The sequence below is a fragment of the Amblyomma americanum genome, chromosome 5, assembly GCF_052857255.1.
Source record: "Amblyomma americanum isolate KBUSLIRL-KWMA chromosome 5, ASM5285725v1, whole genome shotgun sequence".
Lineage (NCBI taxonomy): Eukaryota > Metazoa > Arthropoda > Arachnida > Ixodida > Ixodidae > Amblyomma > Amblyomma americanum.
The window spans coordinates 152,404,545-152,418,009 of NC_135501.1; the positions used below are offsets into that span (position 1 = coordinate 152,404,545).

Below are 13,465 nucleotides of genomic sequence, written 5' to 3' on the forward strand. Positions count from 1 at the left end.
GCGTAGGGTAACTTCTCTTTCAAATCGCGCGGAGACTCTTCTTCAGAAGTGTCAATAAACCTCGTATTTGCACTCCAGGAGCTAATGTGTTGGTGTTTTTGTGGTGCCACCTCAGTTTCCTTGCTCCCGTTTCATTCGTTGCTGATGGTACCTGGCTGTACCGATCGAGCACGCTCTGCGAACGAACCGCGAAATGAGGACGACGAAGATGAGCGTGCTGCGCGTGCACTCAAGATGCCGCGCGCTCTTCTCGAACGCCCAGTGTTCCGGCCGCAGCAGCTCTTCGTTCTCAGCACTGTTCCTGGCCGAAAGACGACCGCCGCCGAGGCCCCCGACAACGACCGCGTGAGGGACGTCCAAATGCACCTGCTCCGGCGGACTCCACGAGCGGGAATCTCCTCACACTGAGGTAAGGACAAGCGACCGGCGAAGCGCATCCCGCTCTAGTCCGAAGGCCGGTCTCGCTCGAACAGTGCTGAGCGCCGGTGTTGTTTGTTGCCACCAGATGGCCGACTGTACCTGGCTGTCTCAGGGCGCCTCAGTGCCGGCGTGGCCGTTTAATAAACGGTGCTGCAGACAAACAGCGAGGCTCCATTCGCTCTATCTAGTGCGAGAACTGTATGAGAGAATGAGAGGGCAATTATAAACGTCCACCGGGCTCGTGTCGTCGTGGCCTCCCCCTCTCCCTACCCTTCCCCTAAAAAATCGGCACTTGTGATAGTGTCTAACGGCTTTGGCCGTAGCTGTAGGTGTCAGCGCGATCTTCACTTCAGAATTGTGCTGAACTATAGCACGAGCTAGAGGAGTGACGAGGGAGCAATGAATTCTAACGTGCAACGCAGACTATTAGCATATCCGCCGATGTGGACCACACAGTCGGTCAATCGACATTTTGCGAAGTTGGCGCCGCGCGACCTGTTCCATCTGCGCACATTTGTGTCTGTGTGTGTCCGTGAGTGTGTGTGCCCGTGTGTGTATGTGCCTGTGCACGAGAGTGTCTGTGCGCGTGCTCGCGCCCAGTGTGGAGCAGGTGCTTGCGCGAGCGCCCTGCACGTGTTGGCACGAATTCAAAGAGCGCACGGTTGGCTCTTCGTTTTAAACAATGCGAAGTTCTATTCCATGTGTTTCTACGCTTAATGTCGCTTAAGCACTGCGCGATGTATAACAGGACAAGTTTCTTGGCTATTTTCCATTTAAGCGTGTTCCGTTGGTCCATTCCTTGTATAGGCCCCGCTCACACTACCGGGAAAATGCAGAACGCGCTCCACAGTTTTTCTCCTCCCACGGAAGGAGAGGTTTTCCTTCCCGTCGAGCGATGGGTCTACGAGCTGTTTTTCCCGTCCTGCAGCTGAGGGTATAGCCAATGGGAGGCGACAGTTTTCGTGACGTAGGTGCGCCTGCTGTGCCGGCTGCAGTACTCTCGCGCCCACGGTCGGCGATGGCGCATATAAGATCGCCTGAAGTATCAGGTCACCGCAGCGCAGCGCAAAAACGAATACGGCTATATGGGAGTAAAAAAAGGAGTAAGCCGTCCTATAGAGCACTCCCTTTCCATAAAAGGGTGTGCGCTAGAGGACAGCTTACTCCTTTTCTACCACTTTCTGTTCAGAGTGCAGCATACACTTGACTCTGCCAGGCAATTGGATGACTTGGGACTGCACCCTTCTAATGGACCGTAGTCCATACCTACTAAGCACCCAACCGCCGGTGACAAGTGGGGGTTGAGGGGTGACCGTTTGCGCCTCGGATGTCAAATCGCACGTGACCTGCGACCCATCACTAGTACGTCCCACTATAGTTGAGCTAAGCTTGGACCTCTTGAACGGCCTTTCCAGTGGAAGACCAGGGCGACCAACGATGTTTTCGGCATGGACAAAGGCGAAACGAGCGAAATAAAACTGAAACATCGCCAAGACCGGTTAATCGGAAGATAACGTCCAGCTCGTATAATGCACGGGTAGATGCGCCCCCTTTCTGTGCTTTGAACGGGTCCGCTCACGATGGGTCGAACCGCGCTTTTCTGTGGGCCGCAGAAGCACGTGTTCGGGCACTACGCATAACATAGGAGGATCGAGGCAAGCCAAAGTCAGCCCCACGTGACTGCCGAGGCTCGGTCCTGGCCAATCAGACCTCTCCATCGGCATCCACGTGTGGCCGAATTTCTCTTATTTTTTTTATGACTAGGCTTCAGACTTTCCACGTGTATATGCTGTCCCCTGACTGGCTTGCTTTTCCCTCACGGCGCCTGCGAAGGCGCACGCAGGTGGCCACCATGCAGGAATCTCCGCCAGCTTCCGGTGAGGCCGAGGGTGCCACCGGAGGAGAGGGCACCAGCGACAAGGGCACGAGCACCGAAGCCACTGGCGGCGCGGGGGCCAGGAGCTCCCGCGCAGGCGGCAGGCCGGCCTCCGACAGCGCCCGGGTTATGCGCACGGCTATGCGCGCGCTGCGGCTGCGACTCGACAAAGTGGGCCGCCGCATGTCAGAGCTGGACTTCGACAACCGCGTGCGTATGGCGGCTGTGCGCTGTGCATGGAGGGAAAATGGCGCTGTGCTTACAGCGAGTGTTCTGTGTGTGAGCTTGCGTTGTATGAGTTGCGGTTATGCTCATTAGTGCAGTAGGGCGTATTTTCCGATTTAGGGCATACGCATGCGTAAGTACGACCCTGAAGATTGCTTTGTGGCATGCGGCCCACCTGGCCACCGGGTTGCAGGCAACCTGCCAGGTGTGTGCACCTGGCAGGCCTTCGCCCGGGTGAAGGCCTGGATAAAGGATTTCAAGGTAAATGCCTTCAGGGTAAAGGTCCTTAAGTCAAAAGCGTTTGTGGTAAAGGTCTTTAAATGAAATGCCTTTAGGTCAAAGGGTTTAGGGTGAACGCCATATGGTCAAGGGCGTTAGGGTGAAGGCCAATGCAAATGTCTTCCAGGCAAAGGCCTTTAGGTCGAAGCCCCTCCCCCCCCCCCTTCTCTCGGCATACAATGGCCCACTGCCTTTACCTTAACCGTTCATGCCCGCCTAGATAACCCTATTATTGGGCAGTAGCTTTCGTTTTTGTTTTGTCCCAACACTGCACACCACTCTGTTGTAACACAGTGGTGAGCCTCGATTCGTAAACACTGCGTTCACCCGGTCGGCTGGGTTTCCTGCTTGAAGCTGCTGGACACAGTACGTTGGTGCTGTTTCTTTCCCAGTGATGGAGCCACCAGTCGCGGAGTGTGGGGCCCTGAGGAACACATTTTGCAGCGCACGCCGTTCTCACCGACGGATTGCCGTAGCCCTCACAGCGCTGCGAACTATTGTGAGATAGAGCATAATACGTACTGTGTCGTGTCCACAAACAGTACAGCGAGTGAGCACTATAGGAATGCCCATGATGCTTCGAGCATACTTATCTCCCACAGGCATAGCCTGTTTAGAGTGTAGCGTGCTTAGAATGTAGCGGAGCTGATTTAGCTCCCGCGTAAGGCTTCGTGGTGGGAAGAGTGTCTCCGCTTCAGGACATTTGGAGTTCTGGCGATGCAAAACTGACAGTGGTTCACGTGCCTCAACCCCTCCCCCCCCCCCCCCCCCACTGGTGGCTCCATCCCTAGGAAGGAAAGAGCACCAGTGTCCAGCTGCGGTGGGCAGGAGACTCGCGAAACTAGGCGGACGCCATATTTACGAATAGAGGCACACCACTTCGCAGCAAGCGCCCGCAGTTATGTGCTGTGCGGACTTTCTCTGCTAATTTACCCTGTGAATATAACGCTCGCTATACTTTCAAAACACCACCCCGAAGTACCCTTCAGTTACTGCAATAATTGTTCTAAAAATAGTCGCAATACCGCTGAAACATTTCAAGGACTATTTCTTGTCTTCCTTGGCCGTGATTGGACGAGAGAGCTGTACCTTTCACGATGCTATTGAGCAGACAAGGGAAGGGAAAAAGAGGGACTCATTTGGCATACATGGCGAAAGCGAACAGTCAATAAAATCAAGGGGCATAGGAGATTTTTAAAATTATCTGGGGTGTTCATCAATGGGAGATTAATGGGGTAATTATTTTAAAGGTAGAGAGAAGAAAAATATTCAAAAATCGCTGGTGGGATCCGAACCCACAACCTCCGAATTTCGCGTCCGGTGCTCTACCAACTGAGCTGCCGCGACGGCTGTCCAATCTTCTGCTTACGGGGGTATTTATGTTCGCGTGTAACCGAACCTTGAGTTTGTTCACTAGCGCCACCCTCATCTATAGTGGCGGACGTGGTATTACCATGAGTGCCAGGTAGAAACATAACCGAACGGTGAGAGCGGAAGCTGTGCGAGCAACATGCTACCTTTGGCATCAAGACTGCCAGAATCGAATCTCTCATTAGCTAATGAGCAGACAAGGGAAGGACAAAGAGGGGCTCATTATGACATACATAACGGGAGCCAAAGGTCAAGGAAAGCAAGGGGCGCTGAAGATTTTTAGAATTTATTTGTGGTGTTCTCCCTTACAAGGTTTTTACAATCTATAGACTTCTAGCTGTCTATAAATTCTATAGACTCTCTGTAAACAAATCCCAGAGAACAGTCTATAGGCATTACAAATGCTATAAACAATCTATAGGGTCATAACCTACACTTTAGTAGCCTCTTGTCTATAGAATATGAATAGACAAAAATATCCATCGAAAGGCACCAGAGTCTATAGAAGTCTACAGACTGTCTATAGACAATTTTTACAAAGGCTAGCGCTTCGCAGTGCTAGTTCTGTACAGCGCTCAATGGGTGCTCAGGTCTTGACGCTGCGTCGCTCGATGGGACTGCAGGCCCTGATGGGGCGCGTGACCTTCTTCCGCTCCGAGAACAGCAAGCTCCACCTGGCGCTGGAGAAGGAGCGCGCCAAGCTCCGCACGCTTCTGGACAGGGCCGCCGGGGCGCCCTCTAGCCCACCCCCCGAGGCCTCCGCGGCTGCAGCGGCCCTGGCGGTGGGCGGCTCTTCGGCGGCCTCCGTGCCGTCGGCCCCGAGTTCTGCCGTCATCGAACAGGCAAGTCGTGGCCACGTGTTGATTCTGAGCGGTAATTGTACACAATAAAATACGGCTGTACAGGAGTAAAAAGGGAGTTAGCATTACTCTAGCGCACTCCCTTGTATAGAAGGGAGTAGAACGACAGCTTACTCTCTCTACCGCACTCCATTCTATAGAAGAGAGTCGGAGGACAGCTTACTCCCTTTTCATTCCTTCCTGATTAGGATGTGGGGAAAATCGGGAATTTTCGAGCTTACTGCGTTAAACTTACTTGGCTTGCACACCGTAGATACAAATCAAGAAAGCAGTGACAGATCTTCCTCGGAGGAGGACCTCCGGCCAACGGCGTTGATCGATTGCAATGATGTTGCGGTTGATCCGTTTAATCTGTGGTTGATTCCCTTTCACCTACCAGCCCCACGCGATAATACATTAGGAAATGTATAGGGATGAAATGCAATGTCGATCATGAAAATCGGTCGACGCCCTTGGCTAGAGATCTTCATTGTGTGGGCATTATCGATAGCCAGTCAACAGCATCATCACGGTAAGCCAAGCTATGTCCATGGCAGAGCAAACGTCCCACATTATTCTATTTACAGCATACTGCAGAGCCTAAATGGCTCCCAGCAGGACTGGCAAAGTACTTAAAACACAGCAAATATTATCGCACAAAACAAAAACGATTAATAGCACATGGTAAGGAACAACTCTAAATAAGGAATCAGGGCAAAGGATATTAATCTAACTAAACCTGAGCTGTGTCAGCTGTGGCCACCCTACCACCACAAACTTCGTTCTCATTCACCCACCTGACTATATATCCCACACTGCAAACCACTCCTTTTCGGGCTGCGGAGGTCTGTCCACTTCAAGTCAGTTTTTATCCAACCAAATATGCTCTCGCTTGTTCAGGTATTCAAGCATGTGCTGCTATTAACCTACTTAAAAGGGCAATGTCATCACGAGATCTGTAGTCACCATTGACTTCACCTTTCTTTAATTCTAGCAACGATCGTCTCAAAATATTTCCCGACGCATTAAGGGTAATATACAGACGCAACAGAAACCTGAGAGGTATCCTAGTACACGCTAGGATCGAAAAGAACCCCCCCCCCCCCCCCCCAAGGCAGTAAGCTAATGCCCTTGACGTAGATACAAGACACGCTAGCATTTACAAAGCGACACTACTGTTAGAAGCACGGCAAGAAACTTCATCTTCGATGTAACGACTAGCTTTAACTGCGCTTCGTCTAATCCCCTACAAAAATTTCTTTAGACAGTCCATAGACTGTCTAGAATTTAGTTTAAAGTCTATACACTTTCTATTCAGAAATCCTATCGACTACTTTGTAGACAATCTATAGATTTATGGTCTCACAATTCTAGTTGACTTTTGTCTATAGATAGTGTGCAGACATATGTATACTGAGTCTAATAGACATAGGTCTATGGACAGTCTATAGACTATATGGTGATACACTTCCTGCAGATTTCTGTCTACAGACAAGTCTGCTGGCCCAATAGACATTGGTCTGTAGATTGTCTACGCACCTTTCAGAGATCATAGATTAATGGTCTAGCAATGCTATAGACCTTTGTCTATCATCATCATCATCAGCAGCAGCAGCAGCAGCCTTACTACACCCACTTCAGCCTTACTACACCCACTTACTACACCCCTTACACACCCACTCAAACCAATTAACCCAGACCTTTGTCTATATAACAGGTTTACGGGCCCAGTATATAGATAGGTCTACAGACTGTCTATAGCTATTCCATAGATGTATGGTCTGGCAATGCTATAGACTTTTATCCATAGACGGTCTATAGACCTCCGTCTGCTAAACCTTCAGTAGACCATTGTCTATAGCGTCTACCACCGTTGAAAAAGGCCACCAGACGGTCTTCAAGAGTGACATGACGATCAGTATACTTATAAATTTAGTTTATTTCCAAGCGATCCGGGCTGCGAATATGCAATACATGAGCCATAAGAATGCACCGCATTATACAAATAAATGTTGAAACTAACGAACCGGCTAGTTTCCTCAGAAGCATTCTTGCAGCCTAGTGCCTGCAGTCAATCATCCAGGCATGCTGACCTGTACAGCGCAAATGAAAAATATAAGGATAACTGACAAAAAAAATGTGTCCACCTCTACACAGGTGCTTTACAAAGCAAGGCATATCTTGGCTATCCCATTCTAGAAAGGTAAACTTGATCGCTTTCGTTTTGTTTTATGGGGTCAAAGGCTCAAGGTGACTCAGGCTATGAGGGACGCTGTAGTGAAGGGCTGCGAATAATTGACCACCTGGGCTTATATTTACCATGCACTGATATGATATGATGCACGGGCCTGTAGAATTTCGCCTTCATCAAAATGCGATCGCCGAAGCCGGGATCGAACCTGCGTCTTTCAGGTCACCAGACGATCACGATAACCACTGAGCCATCGCACCGGCTTCACCATTTCAGTAACTACGCATGACACATTCTAAATGGTTTTCATAAAACATTTTAACAAAGACCCATAACCCACGGAGCAATCTCCATCTGCACTAAATACCTGCTGTCAATACTGACTCTGCACGGCATTCCCTTTACTTTGGAACAAAAGACTTCGTAGAATTGTGCCACGTATTAGCATTGGCTCACTACGAGCTGTTGCGAATGCCATCCCCATGAAATGCACATTCAACGCTCCTTACACAGGGATCCCAACAGGACAATATAGCAGCCTTTATTCTTATACCTGCTGTTACACAAGCGCTTCAAAATACCCTGCGTGAAGCTGATACGTACGCCGATACTCAAACGGGCACAAGCCACGCAAAACCTACCAGGCAGGCGGGAACCAGTTCACCAGTTTTGCGTCCATAACTTCGGAATAGCATTGTGATGCATTGGCGCGCGCGCGCTTAGAAACAAGCGGGTTGCAGTGCTTCCATGCCTAATGCATAAACCAGAAAAACTCGAGCAGCACACAGTGGCTGCAGCTGCGCCGACTCAAAGTCATACATATGCAATAATTAAATTCCTATAATGAGGTCACAGTAATTACTTTTCTTGCTAATTTGTAGTGTAATTCATTACTTTTCTAGGCTGGTAATTTCGTAATGTAATGAATTACTTTGAAGCAGTAATTTCACGGGAAGAAATTAATTACTTGAGAAATTACTTTCGCTGAACAATGAGTGCATGCTTCCCTTTGTATCGGCCATGCTTCGGCCTCGCCTTTGCGGGATTGAGCGTCTGCAAATCAAGAAAAACGCACGGCCAGCAACAGCCGGCATTCCAACGTGGACATCAGCACCGTCTTGGTGAACAGCCTGCATACGTCTGCAATGCATCTTCAGCACTGCGTAGGGTCGCACACACAGGGGCGCCGCAGGGCCATCAGGAGCATGACACGCTGTACTGTATCTATACGCGCAGACGCACTGCTAGTGCTTGAGCGAGTACCTTCTAGGCTGCTTCGTATATGGGTTATGGGTTATGGGGGTTTAACACCCCAAAGCGACTGAGTCTATAAGGGACGCAGTAGTGAAGGGCTCCGGAAATTTCGACCACCTGGGGTTTTTTAACGTGCACTGACCCCGCACAGTACACGGGCCTCTAGAATTTCGCCCCCATCGAAATTCGACTGCAGCGGCCGGGATCGAACCCGCGTCTTTCGGGCCAGCAGCCGAGTGCCATAACCACTCAGCCACCGCGGCGGATGAATAAAACATAATCGTGTAGGCTAACCGTAAATGGACGATTAAGTTGGATTTCGTTGCAAACGTAATCCACGAGGACACGCCGACGACACCGACACGTCCGCGCACACAGTTGTTTGCAGCCCGAATGATTTTCCGCCAACTCGCGGTAAAGTGGGTTAAACGCGAAACAAACCCATTTCACGGTTGCATCTTTACCATTCGCACACACGCCGTATGTAGCTTGATCAGGTATCCTGGACCACGGAGGAAAATTGGTTTATCAACTTAATTTCTCCACTAGCGTGCTTTGAAAACCGCACTGTATTCGCAAAAACAAACCAAAACCTTACTTCTCTGGCCATACGCGCCGCGTCTCCCACCGAATAGTATGCGGCACACTTTCCGAGTAATGAAAAAGTTGCACAGCATAAAGTCATTTTTTTTCTACCAGTTTTTGCTACCCATACCAGCTGTGTTTATGACATCGGCTCCGAAGCAGCAGGTATATGGGGAGGAAAGAATAAATATTGCCTTTGTGATTGTTGCATCGCAGAACTTTTCCACGTGAATGCAAACGGCAAAGGTGTAAGTGGCAGACTGTAATCATGCCGAGGACCATGCTCTTTGAGACACTTCTAACGGTGTTTCTAAGAACTGGGCACATCCTTGAATTCTCGCATTCGTCTTTTCCACCTTCAGGAAGTTTTAAAGAGAAATGTGGAATCGCGTATGAAACGTTTCCTAGTCAAGCACGGTGTGCAGTAACAGTCGAAAGATAAAATGTAATTGTCTCGAGGCATTCCTTTAAAGGAGAGCGTGTTCTTTTGATGTAGTACAGTTTGCGGGCATCCTTAATTCTGGAATGGCTGTCTTTCCTTGCTTTACCTGTTAGCATTAAATGTTCTTTATTTGCTTTTACAATGCACATCACCATATAACGAAAAGTTTTCAACTCTTCTAAAGATAATATACAGGAGGGCGTTGCATTGTCCTCACCCAATATTTTTTAAATTCCCGAAGCAGAGAAGGAGGTGGAGGACTCCAGCCATAGTTGCGGTCTCCTGCCGAAAGGCAGTCTATAGATTGTATACAGTCTAAAAGAAATTGGGATTGTTACAGATTTTGGTCTATAGATAGCCTATAGATCGTCTAATGACAAAACGAAATTAAGGCTCTTATAGACGTATGCTATAGATTTTCTATAGGCCATCTATAGATGAAAGGAAATTAAGGCTGTTGTAGACCTTAGTCTATAGATCGCCCATGACCAAAGGAAATTAAGCTATTATGAGTTCTATATATAGTTTATAAACTGTCTATAGACGAAAGGAGGTCAAGGTGGTTATAGACTTCAGTCGATAGACAGCCTATAGTCAATAGAAAATTAAAGCTGTTATAGACTTCAGTCTATAGACCGTCTATAGACATGGAAATTAAGACGGCTATAGACTTTAGTACATAGACCATCTATAAAAAAATTAAGGCTGTTATAGACTTCGGTGTATAGACAGTCTGTAGACAAAATTGGCCGTGGTTTAGCTCTGGTGGTTAACCCTAGTTGAAATGCGAAAGCTTCGTATCCTCGGCACGTCGTCTACGCAGCATCTCATTCCGACGCTCTCGAGAATTCAAACCGGTCTCTTCCGCCATTGAATAGTCACTCCGGGACGTGGCACGACTTCTTCTAGCCGCATCTTCGTTACGACGCTTCTCGAGTCGTACGGCGCGCTCTTCTGGCGTCTCTTGAGCACCGCGTTGTCTCTTGCTCGCTTCGTTCTGTCATTGTTGCGTCTCTTTCGCGCTCTTCATAACGACTACAATGCACTGAGGCGAAGCGTGTATGTATATATATATATATATATATATATATATATATATATATATATATATATATATATATATATATATATATATATATATATATATATATATATATATATATATATATATATCCTGTGTCGACGGCAGCGGCGTAGACGGCGGCGCCATCTGTTGGAGCGCGGCTGCGGCATTGCTAGGCGCTCAAGGTCGTTCGTCGGCAACGGCCTACCGCTGAAGTGCGCGACGAGCCGAAATGGCTCGCTGGCTGGCGTAGTAGAGCTTTCGCTTTAAAATAAATTAAGGTAGTTGTAGAGTTTAGTCTATAAATGGTCTATAGACTGCCTATAGACGTATAAAGGATGGCAATAGAGTCTATAAAAAGTGTACAGAAAGTCTATAGACCATTTCAGCGCTCCTCTTGTAAGAAAGAATGTATCGGAGTAACCGGGCAATCAATGATCGCCAGACTAGATCTAGATGGCTATCGCGCTGACACGGCAAAGTACGTAAAGAAGGCAATGTCGGGACATTTTAATTAATTTGGTCACAACTTAAACTCTTCATTCTTCCATCAGGCTTCAAACCTGAAAGGGGATAGAAAACACAGAGAGGCATTCCAAGTCCACAAATTTAAAACCTTACAGCCAGCAGGGATCAACATATCCAGAGGAAACTTGAAAATCCTACTTTTACCTTATGACCTGCACCTCCTGTAATTTCTCAGGAACCCTTGGCTTCAACATTCCTTCCCTACCTCTCTTTTCGCGCTTTCTCTGAAATTGAAAAGAATTGAAAATTGGTTTTTGAGGATAGGAAATGGCACAGTAATTGTCTCGCATCTCGGTGGACAGCCAATAACTTCGACCGCCTGGGGACCTTTAACGTGCACCGACATCGCACAGCACACGGGCGCTTTTTGCGTTTCGCCTCCATCGAAACGCGAACGTCGTGGCCGGGGTTGAACCCGGGAACTTCAATTTCTTTTTTTTTCTGAGAGCAATAATGTCATTTATGAATCAGGCCTCCCTTGACAACTCTTAACAGCAGGCGACAGCTATCGTTTTCTCCTGCATGCAACTTCGATAACGACTCTATAGTAGGATAAAACTTCAAAAATGTGCTAATCTGCTGGCCAGTCACAACAGTGATCGAAATCAGCCAGGTATAAAAATTTTAAAGCTTATTTTTTTGTGGTTAGCTTCTTGTTTAGGCAATAAGAAAAGTTATAACAGTGGACTACTTTTTTTTTTGTCGTGGACGAATTCTGCGCGGCGGCCCTGAATGTAGGCGGAGCTTTACCGCAGACTTATGTTGTATCCAACTACAGCGTATCGCCGTGTTACGTTTTTTTTTCTTTTTCATCGCTCTACCTCCTGTGTTTCGCTCCCATAAGTGCCGTGTGTTTGCTGGCCACCAGGGTCCGTGGCCGCTAGTGCCGTCCATCCCCGGTCGCTCCGGCCTGCTGTCCGACATGATGACCCCGTCGACGTCCTCGGCCTCCCTGGACACTATCCTGAGCGTCCGCAGGCTGTCGCCGAGGAAGCCGCAGGAGGCCCTACCACCGCCGCTGCCACCGCCAACGTCGCAACCACTGCAGTCGCCTCAGCAGCAGCAGCAGACCGTCGTCGCCCTGGCGTCGGCGACTGTCTCGCCACCTGTGCCTCCTCTCCGGCCACCCGCAGTGCCGACCCTACCGCTCGCCTTCTTCGGCCAGGGACATAGGTCGACCACTTCCTTTCAGGTAGGCGGGAGAACGCTACGTAATTTCTTCTTCTCAGGTATATGACATCACAGCCAAGATTAACTCCAACATCAAAATAAGACTTTTTGAAGACGACTGCCTCATTTATACTACCGTAGCCAGCCGCAATTACCAGATCGCCTTAAATTTCGCGTTAAAAAATATTAGTGACTGGTGTAGTAAGTGGAAGATGAAAATAAATTACAGTAAGACTATGTATATAAGGATAACGAATAAGAATAAAAATATACTCTCTTTCGATTACGAGATAGATGGTAAGGCCATAAGCCATGTGAATCACTTTAAATACCTCGGAATTAACATATCGAATGACCTGAACTGGAAAACGCACATAAAAGACATATGCTCCTCAGCTGACTCTGGTACTTGAGGCGGAAGTTAAAATCCACTCCTGAACAAACTAAATGAGCCGCATATCTAACGCTTATTCGTCCCACACAAGAGTACGCGAGCGTCGTATATGGGACCCTCTTAGGAATAATATGATAGATAAAACTGAAAAAATTCAAAGAAAAGCAGCAAGGTTCATCTTGTCGAAATATCGTTCAACCGACTCCGTAACTGAGATGCTCAGGAAACTGAACCTTCATCCACTTTCCCAACGTAGAAAGATAGCTAGATTAAGATTTCTCTATCTGCTTCGCCGTAACTGCGATACAAAACAGTACATTAAACAGCGTATCTCTCGAACAGTCAGAAGCAGCCACCAAGAGCAAATCTTGCCCATTTCAGCACGAATAGATGTACATAAGTACTCGTTTTTCCCCAGAACAATAGAGGAATGGAACTCGTTGCCACATGAATTACTAACAGTAGACAGCGTAAATAAATTCGAAACTAGACTAACAAAACTGTTTACTTCGGCTGGGAATACATAGCTATTACGTTACTGATGGTAATTTGTCCAATTAAGATCCTCTATTCCTGGTCGTAATTCACCTGCCTCATCTAGCGGCTGCGGCAAAATCTGATGACACCCTGATGTATTTTGTCTTTTGTTTCTTCTTGCTTTATGCCTTTTCTTGTGTATGTGTTCCTTTTAGTCTGTTCTTGACTGCACCACCATTCCTGTCTTGTATATCTTGTCTTGCAACCACCCTGTAACGGCCTCCGGCCAACAGTATCGATAAATAAATAAATAAATATTTCCGCTCTCTCAACGGGACATGTACCCCAAGT

The 13,465-nt window shown here is 47.9% G+C and overlaps 1 protein-coding gene across 1 annotated transcript in view; it reads left to right on the forward strand.

The window, feature by feature from the left end:
- Nucleotides 1-209: 209 nt before the first annotated feature.
- LOC144132827 (uncharacterized) overlaps nucleotides 210-13,465 on the forward strand; it is a 20,797-nt gene continuing 7,541 nt past the window's right edge. Inside the window, exons 1-4 of the mRNA XM_077665508.1 lie at nucleotides 210-409; nucleotides 2,254-2,506; nucleotides 4,795-5,013; nucleotides 11,942-12,265. Coding sequence (XP_077521634.1) covers nucleotides 2,273-2,506; nucleotides 4,795-5,013; nucleotides 11,942-12,265 — 777 coding nt within the window. The 5' untranslated portion in view covers nucleotides 210-409; nucleotides 2,254-2,272. The remainder of the gene's footprint in view (nucleotides 410-2,253; nucleotides 2,507-4,794; nucleotides 5,014-11,941; nucleotides 12,266-13,465) is intronic.